At 32.6% G+C, this 17,784-nt stretch overlaps 2 protein-coding genes across 8 annotated transcripts; both read right to left on the bottom strand.

Annotated features, from left to right (window-relative positions):
• Positions 1-2,656: 2,656 nt before the first annotated feature.
• Positions 2,657-12,952, bottom strand: LOC124440295. 7 transcript variants are annotated; one of them, XM_046990650.1, is made up of 10 exons: positions 12,759-12,952; positions 11,937-12,188; positions 11,561-11,726; positions 9,103-9,197; positions 6,363-6,551; positions 6,033-6,180; positions 5,425-5,673; positions 4,368-4,574; positions 3,617-3,900; positions 2,657-3,079 (listed from the first exon to the last, which is right to left on the bottom strand). In XM_046990650.1, exons 2-10 carry the CDS (start codon positions 12,018-12,020, stop codon positions 2,936-2,938), a joined length of 1,566 nt encoding a protein of 521 aa, XP_046846606.1. In that variant the 5' UTR covers positions 12,021-12,188; positions 12,759-12,952; the 3' UTR covers positions 2,657-2,935. The 7 variants fall into 7 exon arrangements, with proteins under 7 accessions (XP_046846606.1, XP_046846605.1, XP_046846607.1 ...); XM_046990649.1 differs by having other exon boundaries at positions 11,937-12,166; XM_046990651.1 differs by having other exon boundaries at positions 5,425-5,667; positions 11,937-12,166.
• A 1,264-nt stretch (positions 12,953-14,216) lies between these two features.
• Positions 14,217-17,454, bottom strand: LOC124439922. Its single transcript, XM_046990216.1, has 3 exons — positions 16,829-17,454; positions 15,141-15,367; positions 14,217-14,678 (listed from the first exon to the last, which is right to left on the bottom strand). Exons 1-3 carry the CDS (start codon positions 17,249-17,251, stop codon positions 14,483-14,485), a joined length of 846 nt encoding a protein of 281 aa, XP_046846172.1. The 5' UTR covers positions 17,252-17,454; the 3' UTR covers positions 14,217-14,482.
• Between the last annotated feature and the right edge of the window lie 330 nt (positions 17,455-17,784).

The following is a 17,784-nucleotide window of genomic DNA, read 5'->3' as shown; positions in this document are numbered from 1 at the left end:
GCTTTAATATTTTTATCACGAAGAAAAGCTGCCCACTTTAGGGATTCTAGTGTCAAGTTGCACTCGCCGTTGAATGCCTTCCCCCTTTTTCTCTGGTTGACGTTTTTAGGCTGTGTTGAATGTAATGATCCCAAATTACGTCTACTCCTCGGGAACTTTAAAGCTGGTATTTTACATAAGGAACAAAAATCTGGCTGCAGTATTCTTGGAAAGTGTTAGAAGCACAATGTGGAAGCATGTTGACAATTGCAGCATCATCAATCATGACAGTCTGTGCATGTGGAAATTCAATTTAATAATTTGGTTCTACTGAACTTTCTAGACATGTCAGCAAGTGTGATTTTTTCGGTGACCTCAGTTTTCCGAAGTGCGAGAGAGATAGAGGAAATCCTTGATTTTTATAATTATATTAACATAATTCATTTCTTTTGATATCTATGTTTTTACAGTGAATGAACACAGAAAAATTAACATAGCAGGTCCTAATTTTCGGGCTGGCTACGCCACTGGTTCTCAAGAAATGACCTTACAAACACTATCATTGCAAGTTCGTAATCCAGTGTTAATGAGTAATAATGAAACTGTGGGACATATTTCGTCGGTTTCGTTTAGCATATCAAAATCTGCCGGTGTGCCAAGATTGATAGTAACTCAAAACATGCAGTTTTGATGATTAACTACTGACGCAACGTTTTATAAACAGCGGTTTTTACTCTTCACACGTACAATCACACACTTATATCTACAGTCTGTTTTGTTTTGAAAATCAAAATCTACAACTATATTTTGTTTTGTGCTTTAAAGCTTAAAACAACAATTTTGGAAATTTTTTTAGTGACGTCACTGTACGTCATAATTAGTGTTTTAATCATCATTACGCGTTTTTATGTTTACAGGCGCAATCACGCTGGGGTCTATAGCCAGTTTTTTTCAGCATGTCAAAATCTACAAATGTGCCAAATTTGGTACTTTTAACCAAAAACCCACAATGCTTCCAAAAAAAGGTACAAATCCGCCGGACTACTATGTATATTGTATCGTAAAGTTTTACAATATTCTAAATAAATACAAGAGGATTTATTTCTATTTGGCTTGATTCCACACTGTGACACGTACTTTTTAAATGCTTGTTTGGCATGTAAAATAAGACAACCGTCTAACCGTCACTTTCCACACAAATGCACAATGAGTTTAAAATCTTTCCCTTTTCATCTGTTTTTCACAATAGAATGTAAAATATAATCATTTTTATATCATGAAGACCTCTCTCTCCAATGGCTCCTGTCCAGCATAGCCACCAGTGAAGTGTAAATATTGACCATGGTATTGACACTTCTCATCTTCTGGCTCAATATGGAGACTGGGCACACGTGTTATTGTCGGACGTTAAGAATAGCTATAGTAACTAAAAACAAATGAAAATTATCAAACATGAAAAGGAAAGAGGAAAAAAGTACTGAGGAAATTGGAAACAAATTAAAACCTGCCATGTAAATATATTGAGTTTTTGAAATCATCTTCTTATGCACAAATTAGAAATCATCAAACATTTGTCACAAAAACGTTATCTACAAATTTACTGGCTAGTCACTAAGATCATTTCATCAGTTGTTTCACATATTATGCAAAATCAAAATATTCTTTTATTAACAGTCTTTCTTGAAAAAGGTAAACCTACAGAAATGGTTTCAGTATATCGTTGCTGATTTATAAGAGGAAGAACTACTTCCCATTTTAGTGAAAGTACTGATATATTTTTTACTAAAACTTAAAGTAAAAGTAACTCCTCAATTTATATACTTAAGTAGAAGTAAAAACAATGCCTGATAATTTTTCTCAACATTTATTCATTTTGTCTCATCTGTAAGGTGTCCACTCCAACCTTTTTTGTGGAAGAGAGTTTCAGACTGTATCTTAAATTGTTCGTATAGTCGTGTTTGGGGTTTTACTATTTATTGCTTGAAATTTTAAAAAATCCTTACAACAAGCAAAGCATGCACCCAAACAAAAACAAAAATATTTGTTTTGTACAATAATCCTTATCCACAGTCATCCAAAACAAGAAAGAAAAGTTTGCTGAGAATGAATAATACCTGTCATCTATGACATCTAAAACAATATTGTTGTATGAGACATTGGTTTACATTGTTTATTTTGTTTTAACAGCTATATATTATTTCAAATTTCTGATTAATCTCATTTAACTTCTACGTTGTTTTTACCTCGTGCATGCCTTCCTCCAAGTTTTATTTCACAGTTTGCTCTTATAATCATCCAAACCAACATGTCCTTTATACCTGTTGGTTGCAAAAGATATGGCGCTTTAATAAAAACATTTTACTTTTTTTGATTTGTGAGTCGTCATCGAAGCAGTGTTCTTTTCACGGGTTTTATCACCAAAACGTCGATCTGTCATTACTTTAGAAACATTTCATATCCGCACGATTTTGCTACAATCAACAATTTTCTTTGCATTGTTTCTACAGCTTAATATCAACGTTTTGATATGGTCCTATCACTCCTATGTTCACAAATGAACATTAGTAACTTTAAATTCATTAAAAAAAATGAGCAACATCATGGAAACAAATGAGCCATTAACAAAGAAAGTTAACTTTCAAGAAGTTTGCTTGATTAACTAAATTGTTTGACAGTCTTTATTTATAACTTTATTGAAAGCCATCTGTGTACTAAATTTTTAATTAGTCTTAATTTCTTCATCATATAGTTACAGTGTTTTTCTGGTACCATTAACTTAGTGATTGTATAAATTATTTGGTTATGAAAAATGAGAAACGCCGGGTTTTATGACTGATTTATGATCCCATGAATGGCATGTATTTATTTAATATTTTCCAGCTGAACTATTAATATTCTCATTCATATAAAGCCAATTTTATAGACATGGCATGTCTTAGCAAACTCAAGAATATTTCTAACCACTAAGAATTCCTTTTTTAAAAAGATTTATAAAGTTCATAAAATCTTTAAGCTTGGTTAAAATGTCATCTGGCGTCCAGTCAATCTGCGGATTAAGCATCTTTTCCGACCATGAATCCAGGATAAACCTGATTCCAAACTGCAATAAAACAAAAATCTTTACCGAACAAATAAAATTGTAAATAGTTGTTACCATTCGTCTTGCTTCTTTAATGATGTAATTAAAATGACGATCAGTGATTTTGTTTCTATTGAAAACTAATGAAATTTTATTTAGGTAAACTGTCATTTTACAATAGATAAACTGATTAGAACTTTTAATTTCGGTATTTTTCCATATTTTTGGTATACAAAATTTGGAATATTGAAAATCGATGGATTTGATTTAGCTATAATTATCAACTATGTTGATATACTGCAACATCTAGTAATGACTTATAAGCTGTCTTAAATTCCATGTATCTTATTCTTTTATGCTAACTTTATAAAAAAATAAATGTATGAAATGGTCTATAGTATTTAACCGCAATATTGACATCCCTTAATTCTTTTTCAAAAGCAAGAAAAATTGTTCAATGAAAGTAATCACCACGTGATGTCGAAGAACTTTTTTAATCTGGAGTGGCTGAATTAATTATTACATTGTTGCACAATTAGTCATATACTTCAATAATACCTGATTTTTGTCTCTTTTCTTAGATCCATCAGAGTCCCAATCTTTTTGCTCCAATACAATAATAGTAAAACATTCCCCGTCCATTGTTGCTTGATAAAAACTTTCTTTTGCTTCACGATAGAATTGACATTCAAAACCTTCTGGTAATAACATATCATTTGGATCAGGTAAAGACATCATTTGACCATCTCCAGAATTGGGATCATACTTGCATTTTGAAAGATAATCACACAAAGTGTTATCTTCTTCTTTTGCTTTTTCGTCTTCGTCTAAATAACGTGGTCCTGTTGGATAGAAGAAATAGAAATAATTCTTGCTTTGTGCATTAGAGCCCGATCCCCAATGTTACAATACACAAAAACACAAAAATTTTTTAACTGTCAAATGCCCTTGCAAGAGAAACAAGAGAATTTGAATGTAGCATCTAAACAGTTTTGGTTGTGAAATTGTTTTCTAAAGATCATGCACGATTTATCAATGAGGCTTTGTCATTGGCCAGTATGAGGTTTTGCACTTGGATGAATTAAAACTTTTATTCATTTTTCGACAGTAGCGCTTAGCTACTAGACCGAATTATGTCAATAAAATTTCAAAGTGCAAATGATAGTTTATTATATTGATATTATAAGGTTAAACGAAGTACTAAGGACAGAATATGTTTAAGAGATAATAAATGTATGCATAACTTTGAAAAGTAAAATTTATCCTTTATAATAAATGTTTAAAAAATCTTGCTTAATGATGTTTATACCGGCTCTCAATTTTATCCGACAATCATAACTCGAATCTGGTGTCATTATTTCACCCCTAATAACGCTAACGGAAGGTTTACACAGCCAAGCCTTTATGTCTTCATAACGCCAAAGAACGACAGGTCTTAAAATATTTTTCACTTCAGATGGTGGTTCTTCATTTTCGGGATCCCGGCCTTTCCAAGCTTTGAATCGAACGTAACGAGCTTCAAAATGGAAACATCTTTTATGAGCTACAAAACTATAGCTTGAAGGCATGTGCGACAGAAGATTGACAATGGACAGCGGGCCGAATTATATGGTATGATAACATGGAAAGCAGGAGCTTAGCGAAGTAGATATAAAGAGGATATTTACAGATCCTTTTTTTAAGACTATTTTAAATTGACAGTTCCATAAATTACATATTTGACTCGACAAAAATGACAATCCCTTTCGTTGCATAAGTCCTGGCTATGCTTCTGGAAAGTATAATTGAATCTATTTTATACAATTGAACATAACAATTAAACTATACGTGGTTCTCAACTGGTATCATTGTAAATGGTCTTACTGTTTTGTACATTATTGAGTAGAGTTGAGAAAATATCATAAATTTGACACATTTTATGTTTTTCTGTCATTTTAGGAATACTGGATTGCAGGAACAGAATTTGTGTACATGGCACGACAACAAATATACTCTTTCACGACCGGATGTTTCTCTTTTTATGCAATAAGAAATGTCAGAATGTTGCATTTGATTTAACCTGTAAAATTCTGCAATTGAGTTATTTTGTACCCCAAACCTTTCCGGAATGATACTCGTATATAATATTTTCAATTAGAAATAACGCTTGATTGATTGCGTTGCCGCGAATTGGCAAATAGCGAAAATATTTCCTGATTTTCTTTGAAAATTTATACTTCTCCTTTTTCCTTATACAACTGATGAGGGCAATTAACAGAAAAATTTCTGCGATAATTTTGACTGAAACATCTGTGGAAGGATCTCTGCAAAACCCTAGTCCCTCGAAAATATTCAATACAGCCTAGGATTTGTTACTTATACAATACCTGATGGAGTAATAAAGGCAAAGTCAAAGCGTAACTGTGTACAAAGCCACTTAAGATTGAAAAGATCTTCGTTCACTTCGTCTTTATTAGGAAACAAAGACCTATCAATTTCTGTTTCATCTACACCTTCCTCAAAAGACACTCGCCACTTCACTTCATTATCAGTAGCAACGGCCATTGTTTTCACAGAAGGCAATCTGTTTTTGATTTCTTTTGTTGTTGTCATGCCTTTTGATGAAATCTCTTCATCTCAAATACAAATCATAATGAGAGATGTATGCAATAAGAGCATAAAAGGCATGAAATAAAGAGGATAGGGAGAAGGATAGGGTGGAAAGAAAAAATGTAGGAAGACTGTTAACAAAAAAGAAATCATAAAAAAATAATCTATATAGCAGTTATTTTAATTTAGAGTTGGAAGTGGAACAATCCAATGTCTATTTGTTGTATTAAGCATGAACTATTTTCGTTTATGTTTGGTTTGGAATTGATTTTGAAGATCAATTAAAAGGTGCAATATAAACAAAATGTAACAATCTAATGTATCGTTCCACAAGCAAGTCTTTGAATATGCTGAATATCATGCACTTCAAAATAGTTCAGTTTACCTTGATCTACATTTGAAACATACACTTTCCCAAGATGACACCATAAATCTACCAACAACAGTTCTTCGCTTTTTTTATCAGCTAACTTCTTCAAAGGAGGTCGAAGCAAGTCTTTCATGTCTTTAATTGTACCATCAGTAGTTACAGGCTGAAGAATGAATGACCTTTAGCACTCAAATGATAAGAGAATATCAATGGCAAAGTCTTATTCGTTTATTTAGTTATTCATCATTATGGTGTGGTAAAATCAATTGAGGGAAGGAAATGAACCTTGAAAGCCAAAAATGCTTGAAATATTCGACACTTCAAATTTCAAAATTATAATAACACCTCATCGCGAACATCATCGGACTGAATTCTGAATCGATTTCCCTTGATGAAACCATCCAATGATGGAGTATTTTTGTCCAAAACGAGAGAAAACTCTTCCTCTTGTTCGTCATTGTTAAAACACACAAAAGGTTTGTTAACTTCGTCACCTCCATATTTACGCCTTAATTCCCTGTCATTACAAGAAATCTGTAAAGTAATACGATGAAACTGTCTGCAACACGGAGTATAAATTTTAAGCGATCGTTGGATAAAAACTTTGTGACAACAAATTTATATTTCAATGAAACTTAATTAATCTTCGAAACATTTGAAAGAGCTTGTCAACAATCACAGTTGTAATATTAATAATTCCAAAAGAAGTTAAAGTTATAGCCATGTTATTCATTATTCGGTAGCTCGCAAGTGTTACACGCAAATAAAAAAATATATACCTGCAACATTCAAACACGAATAAAATAACTTACACGTATAAAAGAAAGTAAACTCTGCGCTATATATATGAAATCAAACAGCGCGGCTGTCTTGAAAGCACATATTTTGATAGCATGCTGTAAAATAGTTAAAGTTTGTAATATCGTCCCAGTGAAGTAGGATGGAGAATTTATAAGAGCATAAAGTCCTGTAGCCCGATATATGATGCAATCCTTTTCATCATCACGTCCAGAGAATCATCAATTCAGGATTTCCCATGTAAATTATTTAAACAAGACTTATTAAGTTAATTGTAGGGCATCCTGAACAGGGCTTTATTCACAAAAATTTGAGTAAAAACATATGAAAATGACAAAAAGAATAAAAAATTTAGAAAAATATGAAATAGCTCTTACTATTTTACATCATGCCATCAAGAACTGCGTTGGCAAGACAGCCGCTGTTCAGTGTTTACAACGTACCATGCTGCCATGCGCGCACAATTTCAATGTGTGTTGGTTGTTTCATTAGTGTGTTTGAACAATTATATTTGCATATTTTTTTATTTGTCAATGTAACTCTTGCGAGCCACAATATTTTATCGCACTGAGCTGTTCTTCAATGTGTTGAAATACTGTGCCCTCACATAGTTAGTTAGCTAATTCTATCTAAAAATTAACTCGACGTTGATAATTTCTATATCAGCAAACAAACTTCTACATCATGCTAAAATGTTCGATATGCGTATCCTCTTGCATTATTTCATTTGCTTTATGCAAGAGTAAATACAAACTTCGCAAGTCGAAATCAATTTGAATATAAAAAATTTGGAAAAAATTTTTACAATGTAGTGAAAAATTCGTACAACAAAATCAAATGCTTCACATGCAGCACCAAATCATTTCTGATTTGCTACGAAAGCTCAAACAAGTTTCTAAAACTCTGTTAAATTAGGTTGTACAGCGGAGCATACAAACAATTAATTTAATGCAGATAGCACATCTATATAAATCGCTTTTACAGTCAAAGCCCTGTTAGTGAAGACCATTTTTCAAGATTAAGAAAGAACTAATCTTTTTCTTGTGAAAAGAATTGGACAATTCATCACTGAATTACACCAAATGGTCAAATTGATGACCCTTTGTTAATGTTCACAAATTTAACTGCTTATTTTAGTCGCCATAGTTAATTTTTTGTGAAATAATTTTACACTCAAGTTTAAGCAAATAAGTTATTTTCTACGAATTCTACATGTTACAATGATGGGCTAACATACTAAAGCAAGTTTCCCCATTTTCAGTGAAAAATGTGTTTGAAAGTAATTAAATAGCTAAAACACCTATTTTTTGACTTAAAAATTTTGCGTCTTTAAAGACGCAAGTCAAAAATTAAAATTCGAATTTAAATTTTGCGTCTTTAAAGACGCAAGTAAATATTTTGCCTGAACAAATTAACATGCAAAGATTGCAAACTTTTGATCTCTCTTAGAGCCCATTCACATAAATGCTTTAAATCGATTCGAAATAGATTCGAGTCCGTATGAGGGCTAATGTGAACATTTGTAAGTGATGCAAAAACGAATTCGATCCGAACTAACTTGGGGCACTTGAGAAGGTGGTCTTGAGTCGGATTAGTTTAGTCTGCATGATAATGTGAACATGCAACACGAATAGAATCGGATCAACCTTGATCAATCACATGTTTTTAGCTTAGTAACCAGACTTTTCGTGCGGTCACACATGGCACGCGTTTCTTTTTGCTGTGTTTGCTTGCAGCAATATTTTACAGTTTTACTTATAAGCAAAATGTAACGCGATGCGACGCCTCGCATTCTTTTGAAAGTATTGCAGCATCTATTTCCGTTTTACCCTCGATCTTTTAGCTGTTTTTTGTGTTCTTTGGTATTCCAGTAAAAGTATGCCGATTGCAGTAACCTCCGCCATTTGTATTCGTTAAATTTTGTTATGGTTTAGGAAAGGCGCCAAAATGCGCCAAAACTTAATGGCAATTATGTGAAGCAAATATAAACATTAATTTACATTAAGTATAGATTCTAAAGTATTTACCCACAATAACCTATAAGTAGACTAAAATACCTGCTAATCCATATCTATCCTTTTGAGTCTCTTATGGTACTGTGTTATCAAGCGAAAAATAATGAAGATAAAACTTTAACTGTGAACACTCGTGTTTTTCATTTTAAAACGAATCGAATCCGAATCAACTAATTAGATTAGCAAACGAATTAAGTGTGAATGGGCCCTAAATGTAAAATTTATAATTTTTTTTAATTTATGTAACTTCTCGTAAAATTTGTTTAACTTACGATTCTCTGCAATATTAGAGATCGGGCACGACAACAATCTTTTCCTTCACCAGTAATCACCAGATCTATACTATGTTCTTTCCTTTTTGCCTGTTCTATGAAAAAATGATCATTTAGTTAAACAATAATAAATATCAAGTTGCAGCATTTTAACAACAAGAACGTTAGCTAAGAGAGGACGGGCTTAGGCATAAATGAATTCAACATGCAACGCCTAAATAAATTAACGAATGAAATAAACACCGGAGAGCGGGCACTTATTAGTTTTTATTCACATAATAGTATTTTTTTCCTATTTATTTCTGTTTACCATGTTTTTGACATTTATTAAACATGTTATAATTTACATGTAATTTATATTTATAATAATTGAAAACGCAACAGACAAAAAACTCTTTTGCATATAATAAAATAGAGACTTTGTCATGGTGACAAATCTGAAAATAGTTCTAAAGATAGCAAATGCTATAGTGAATGGTAAAAGTAATATAACAAGTTGATAGTTTAATTGTAGATAATTTAAGTTGATAATTTAAGTTGATAATATAATAAGTTGATAATTTAATTTAGAACTATTGGGTTAGTGATCTTAAAACAGTTCTTTTATGATCAATCAACTTATTATATTACTTTTACCATTCACTATAGTATTTGCTATCTTTAGAACTATTTTCTTTTACATATAAAAACAGAGAGAGCGTACGAGGGAGATTCAACGTACTAAATGCAAAACAAGGTAAAGTTTGTTTAGGAAAATGTTTGGTGATGATATGAGAGAACTTTGGTGAAAGAAAATCTGATCATGCATTAAATACTGGCAAAGATTCTGTTTGGTGAATATAATGGTATGTCTGGGTTACACTGTGGACAAACGTAAAGCGTTGATACGGAAGAATTGAGGCATGGAGCTAAAACGAACTGATTTTTATTATTGACGTTGAACTATTTATTTGGATATTGACAAATAACTACATATTAGTAAGTTATCAATTCATCGCAAACTTAGTAAAGGAAGCAGGAAGACATAAAGAGAGAATCAGATTCCTAAATCGACTTTGCAACATCAGGTTGTTTACATATTCCACACGCGGAAAATTTTTTAACTAATTTAGGGATGGTACTTTTGAACGATGTCTGTTTTACGATTTCCACTTCAGGATATCGAGAAAAGTCGTCAACTAATACTAACAAATATAGCCACCCGAGGGAGATGGAGTACAGAAATCTACCGAGACAACTTGTCAAAGACTTATGAGCGATACAAACTACTCTTTGTTGTAAGTAGCGTGGAACAACAATTTTTGTTCCACTAAATAGGGTATTACCCACATTTAAAGTCACAAGTACCGGTTTATTCTAGCTAGAGAATTGATATGGCCTCTCCTGACTTAACAGTTAACATCTTAACACAATCCAGTATTAAGTGCTAGGATTAAAGCTTGAAAAGTGTGTCTTCTTTAGAGGTGATTATTATCTCCTCTTAAGTCAACGTACTTTTGGGACAGCATTGGAAAGGTCTGCAATAAAACGTTAGCAGTAGTTGACCAGTCTAAGTTGGCTTTCTTCCACTTCTTTAACAGGAATAATGACATTACAGATTGCATTAGCCTTTTTGGGATCTGGGGATATACCGAAATCAGAGAAAGTTTATAGCCATAATATAAAAGACTAACTTTGTTAAATTCACATTTAGAATTATTAAGCGTTGGATTATTTTTTAGTAGTCGCTGAAACACATTTTCTAGACACTTGTCATGTTCTACCTGAGTAAAACATATACAAATAAACAGTGGCGTAGCCAGCCCACAAGTTTTGGTCCTGCTATTTAAATTTTAGACCATTAACATTATTCATTTCTTTAGAAATCTGCTGTTTTTACAGTGAGTGAACACATAAAAATTAACATAGCAGGACCAAATATTCGAGCTAATTACGCCCCTGCAGATAAATCGTCGCTAATGTTCAGTACTCCATGCAAGCCTTCAATTACTCAATTACTTTTTTGATCATCTCATGAAATATTTTCGTAGCAGATTTTACGTCAAAAATAAATCTTTCGTAACGCCTTATACCAGCATGAGTGCCAAACGTTGTGATGTAACGAGACTCAGGAGCAAGTTCTAATTGACGGTAAGTTGGTTACCATGATTTACGTCTAAGGCCCTGTTTACATGAGACTGGAACGAAGTCAAACCAGAGTGAAAATCAACATTTGCTGCATGTTTACATGGGACCGGCACTCAGGGAAAATCTATATTCCCGTAATGCCTCCTTTGTAGGCTAGATTTACTCTTGCTGGCCATTTTAGTTTTATAATTTGCTATTGTGCACAATTCGCATTGCTGCCATTTCAGACCAATAAAAGTTTTTTAAATGTAGAGAACTTTTGAGACATCTCAGACGAAACAGTATAATTCAAAAGTTTGAGAATCAAAAGTTTTAATTCCTTTACTCTCACCTGCATGTGGTGCTATTCTAATTTTTGTCCCAGATTTCGTCTCTATGGTTTCAATAATTTTATGTTTCTTGCCAAGGACTATTCCAATATATTTCTCTTCAATTGAAACTGTAATTTTTGCTCGAGTCCTGTTGACAGGAGATGATTTTTTACTTCGAAACTGTTTCTAAAAAAAAGGTTTATAAATAATTAGCATTTTTAATACTGGCTCAACATGGAAAAAAGTGATTGTTTCAGTACAATGCTCAAAAATTTTAATTAATGACCTGACAATGTTATAATTGAATATCTTGTCTAAACTTGGACCATTATCCGCTTACTCTTGCTTACAACACAATCAATGGTATAAAATTTATTCACTGCTAACAATACTTACTCGCAATCCATTATCAATGTTTCTGCCTCTTTGCAAGCTTTCCTTGACCCACAAACAGTAAAACCTGATTGACTCCTTCTTCATATTGCTTTGAAGAAATTTGTGTTCTTGTTTTATTTTTATTTCTTGATATGTTGTCCTTTCTTTCCAATAACAAATCCCATGCACTTCATGGGTACAGGAACAAATAATTCTTCATTGCTTGACATGTCTCAAAGTTTCCAATAAATCTGGACAATATAGAAGATCATTCTTTAAAATAGAACCAAACACTATTTTAATACCTCAAAACTCGCTTGTGTTTGAATCATATTTGCATTTAATTTGCTTGACACAAGTTTCACTCAAATTGCATTATAGCATGATTTTAATGTAGGAAGCAAAATATTCTCAAAATATCACTGACTTACATATAACGCTTGGATTAAAATATATTAATTATACTCATTAGCCCATGACTTCATGTCTGCAGATTGAAAATCTGCTAGTGCATACATCTATATATATATATATATATGCCAGTGTTTATCAAAAACATCACGACTTTCAATTGTTGACGATAGTATATTGCTAGGGTAGTTAGCATGATAATTCATAAACTTAAAATAGATTGAACAAAAATACACACCACCCTAGCAAGAAAGCAACTATCGCTGATCTTACTTTATTATAGTGAACCATGCTACTAAAAGGTCTGAAAGTAATATTGATTGTGCGCCATACACAATAATAATAAATGAAAGATCTTTATTCCATTGGCAATAATTTTAAAACAAACAATCATGTGCAATAACATCGTATAACACTGAAAATTATACTTACACATTTATATGAATACCGACAATTCTAGGCAATGCACTCGGATTATAAGGGCAAAATAGAACAGTCTTATATACACATACTATTACCAGAATCGTTAGGATTGAAATGGTGTAAACGCGTTCAGTTCATACTGCTGAATACAAGCACCATGTTATTGTATTTATGAGCATGTTTTCTGGGAATGCTAAAACAATGCACACGTGACCCGTGATATTTTTGCATACAAAAGTGAAAGTTCTTCTGGTTGCGTTTCTTTGCTGTAGAAATAGAATCGAGAAAGGTTTGATGGCCATCAGTAAAACAATGATTGGGTTCAGGAATTGAGAGCAGGATTAGTATAGCCGAAATGAGAAAATTTGGACTTTAAATTTTTGGAGTTTAAAGTCTGCACGTAGACTAGAAATTGAAAAGTTGGAAGATATAAAACCCAGAATATAGGAAAAGCTGGAATCTAAGCAGTTGACTGAAAGGTTTTAGTTTTCCAACCATAATCGACGTAACCTACACGTTTAAGTTTTTTTTGACTCCTTAACATTTTTTGTGTAATTATGTAGGGTTTTTCCGATTTGCCAAATCCACCATATTTTACTAACGTTTACAAAATCTGCGTTTTATCTTTATCTGCAAAATTTTTGTTTTCGTCCTCATTTGAAAAAGCTGCTTCCACCGTTGGCTCCGTAATTCTTATTCCTGTTCTGCATTTTAAATTTATTCTTGGATAGCAATTGTTATACTATAGTTATTGTGTTTATAGCAGATTATTTATGACAAATTAAAGATATATATGGTACTTCCCTTCCCTTTCCGACCGTTTGTTATAAACATATGTTGTACTGCATATATATGGAATTTTAAAGAAATAATTCTAACTTTCTGATCGGCCACATAATAAAAAACAAAACAGTGGCTAAATGAGCCCCCCATATGTTTGTACGACATGTTTTAAAAGATAACATAAAATAATACATATTGCCACAGACCTTAATCAGTATATATATCATAATTTTCAATTTATTAAACTTATCATCTGATATACTGTAAGTCATTGCAAATTATTTTGCTTGTCGTTGGCTGGAATTAACAAAAGGCAATAGGGCCTCCAGTTTCATTCATTTTTTCTCAGAAAAAATGTATCCCTGATGGTGATTTTTGTGAATGACATGCTTTGAAGAAGTATTTGGGTGCATGATTTTGTGTATACAATGTATAACCCCTTAACTGTTTAAAATTTTAAAACTTTCTTGAAACGTAACTTATGGATACTCAAGGCACTACCTTCAATCTTTTAAATTATTTTCCGTCTTCTTCGTTTTTTGACATCTTATATCGTTTTTACCCCCTTCACGGTTTTCAGTCAAAGGTGATCTTTTATCAGTCGCACTAGCATATTGTACTGCAATGGACTATTTTACCCTTTTGTGCTATACAAACCCTCTTAAGTAAATGGCTTATAAAAGCTGACAACAACACAAACACTAGTATTTAATTCTGTTCTATATATTATTTATCACGAAAATGAGCAGATAGATTATTAAGACAATTATTGAATATTATCAGCTGAGTGTTAAGCGTTTAAATGCGTGAAACTGCTAAAAAATTGAAAATAAACCAAATTGCATATATTTTCATGAAACTGCGTTTTTTCATACTGAATCTATTAAAGCACATTCAAGAGAATGAAATAGACGATCAAATTAGGAATAAGTTCGGTTTCTTCTTTCGTACTATGTATTTCCACTTGCTGTTAATGTGTTTCCATCTGTTGTTGGCGATATCCCACCAATAGTTGGAGGCTCAGGCTGCAAGTCGGACGAAGTTGCAGGATACATGTTGCAAGAGGATTGTAGTTGTTTTTTTAAGGTATTCAAAACCCTTCGAATGCTAGACGATTGTGACAATTTTCTGAATGGTTCATCAAAACTAAAAAATTTCATATATCAAGATTTAACCATCACAAAGTGTAAGACAATGTGAAATATAAAGAATGCAAGCAAGTATAAAATTGTATTCTTTAAGGAAAACACGTAAAATACACTCCCAAAGTTGTCGAATACACATGACCAAGGCCACAGGGAGATTTATAATAGACTTATCTTAAGTAAAACCATGTAATCATCTATTTAAACGCCAAACCTATCATATTCCCTCAAGCAGTAACGTAACCAGCTCGATAATTGGGGGAGAAGTAAATTAATTATTATAACTATGAAATCAATTTTTTCTGCGGATTATAACATGCATTTATGAATATTTCCGAGCCCCTAATTATTGTGCAAGCTATAATGGTATCCTTGACTTCACATGACACGCAATATTCATCTATTCCTGACAGTAATGATATCACATGCAGTGACAAAGGAAGAATATATTCTTGTTACTAACCAAACGCGGACTAACTTATTGCAATCATTCTTATCGAATTTTACTAAAAGCTCCGTTTCATTAGCAGAACAGTAAATTGGCACACATTGAATTTCTGTCATTTGTGAAGCACAAGTATCTGAAAAAATCCTTCTTCCATCACTGTATCGGGCATAACGAATAGTTGTTAAAGCTGTTTGGACTTTTACGGACGCCTTTTGGTAGTCTTTAAAGAACTCTGGTGTCATCTAAAAAAAATAAAATTAATCATTGTTCGGGAATGAAATCTAGATTTTAAATTAAAAACATTTTAGCGTAATATTTAACCAATTTTTCTGCTAACACCAATCCATCACTGCCACAGAAAGCATATTTCCTCATTGATGCTAGTCAAAAATCCGTTGGGTCTTGCAGGGTTTAACAAGAATTTTAATTAAAGCATAAGAAAACTATTTGTAGAGGATCTTCCTCTAAATCTAATATGGAATGATAATCACAAGTCATATCAAATATCAAGAGATCACATTACACGAAATAAAACAAAGTAGAGAATAACTTGGGCGGATACAAACCCAACTAAATAACTCTCTAAAATTAGTAGTCAGAATTACAACTTTTCGAAATCACACCACCTGCTCAAACAATTAATTAATTATCAAACATCTTGATGCAACTCACTCTTAACGATTCAACACATTTCAAAATAAACATTTACTTTTATTATGATGTCATCTTTCTTGTAAAATAAATTAGAGCGTTTATATATGTGTGATGATGATATTGTAACAAATTTGAAATATCATGATAATTTTGTCTTCATTGTCAACTGAAATATTAAATAAAAGATGGGTAGCTAATGGAGGGGAGTACATTCCAAAAGCTGCGTGCACCCGATAATTTGAAATAATATAATAAGAAACAGATTTCGAAGTTTCTATGGCTATTTTGAATTCAATATTTAAATTACAACAAAAGACGCAACATCGAGTCTTCGACTATATTTCAAAGCCTTTATCAAACAATAGGTCTCATGTTTTACTTCAACATTGAATTTCAAGACTGCTATATTCTTTGGAATTTTTTTCTTTCTATTTGAAGTAAGCTTCGTTTTATACGTGCTCTTTTTTCAATTAACTAGGTGGAATTCTAAACTTTGGACCTCTGGACAAAACATCTATTTCAACCGCAGAAAGTTGATATGATGAAAGATTTGTTTCATGTGACGCAGCAGAATCAATGTGACCATATCTTTGGCGTATCACATTGATTCTGCTGCGTCACATGTAACAAATCTATCATCATATCAACTTTCTGCGGTTGAAATAGATGTTTTGTCCAGAGGTCCAAAGTTTGGAATTCTACCTAGTACATTGAAAAAAGATGACATATTTTCAGAGTTTGAAATATTTTATACGTGTCTTTGACAAAGCAGTTATGGTTAATAATAAATCAATTTTTACACATGAGAACTAAGCAAATGACGTAACAGACGAACAGAGATTACCCTTCCCTTCTGGAAACGGAACATTACCGATAATGCCTGAAACATGACGCAACAAGAAACGTTCACAATAGAGATGGTTAAAATCGGTTCAGGTATTACTAATGCTTATATCTATTATCTTCTTAAAACAATAAAAATTATCATATATGAAACGCTGTAGTAACTTAGCTAAATAAACAATACACATGTACATGCGTAGACGCACCTTGTACGCTGGCTGGGGACAAGCACCAACAACTGGTACAGTATTGGCGACACATTGACCGTTTGAAAGTCTTCCCTTTTTCAAATTTGTGCAAAAGTTGTTCCTTCTCAAACTATTTACGAGAACAGAAGGACAACGGGAGTAAACTTTGTTACATAGCCTGGTGACGTCGCCATAATCTCGACTGTAGTCTTTTTCAGAACATTTTGGTGTCACTTGTGAACATAAGGCTTTTCTCACAGCCTTTGTACATCTAAATGAAATGCCAAGTTGACCATAGAGATTTACTGCATGTGAAACGATAGCATTTTGCTCAGCGTAAATTTTGGCGATGTATGGATTTAATTTCCAGTTCAATCTACAAGGACTTGCACTTTGTACAGACACACATCCTTCTCTTTGAAAATACGTAAAGCTTTCCATCGGGTGCTTTTCGTTTTACGATGTTGCACAAGACGACATCAATAAGTAGCGACTGTAGAAGAAAAGCAGAGTTATCGCTTTAAGAGAATGCCCCATCTTTTCTTAGAGAATTGACGATTTGATAACAGATCTTGATAACAGGAATACTGAATGATTCCAGCCTAGCCAAAGCCTTTTATATTGTTTAATGAGGAAACTGGTGTTTAAACAGCTATTTAAATATGCCGTGTTTGCGTCAATTTATGTCAATGCTTGATACTTTACATCAATTTACACCTTTCTCAACAGGATATTTTGCGGATTATATATTTTAAAATGATATATAAGGGAGAGGAGTATAAAACGTCAAAGCCACAAAAGCTGGTTTCAAAAGTAGATCTGGGGAGAAATTTTGAAAAATTCCACGTGAAAGCAAAATAATTGCCTCCAACGTTCTTGTACACGCCTTCACACCCTTTTTTTGAATATATTTTTTTGAAAACCTCGTGATATTTGCAGTGTCAAAAGATTGAAGCCTTCGAATATTTTCCGGG

This window comes from Xenia sp. Carnegie-2017, unplaced genomic scaffold, assembly GCF_021976095.1.
Source record: "Xenia sp. Carnegie-2017 unplaced genomic scaffold, XeniaSp_v1 HiC_scaffold_2, whole genome shotgun sequence".
Taxonomy (NCBI): Eukaryota; Metazoa; Cnidaria; class Anthozoa; order Malacalcyonacea; family Xeniidae; genus Xenia; species Xenia sp. Carnegie-2017.
This window is presented reverse-complemented; position numbering and strand designations above follow the sequence as displayed.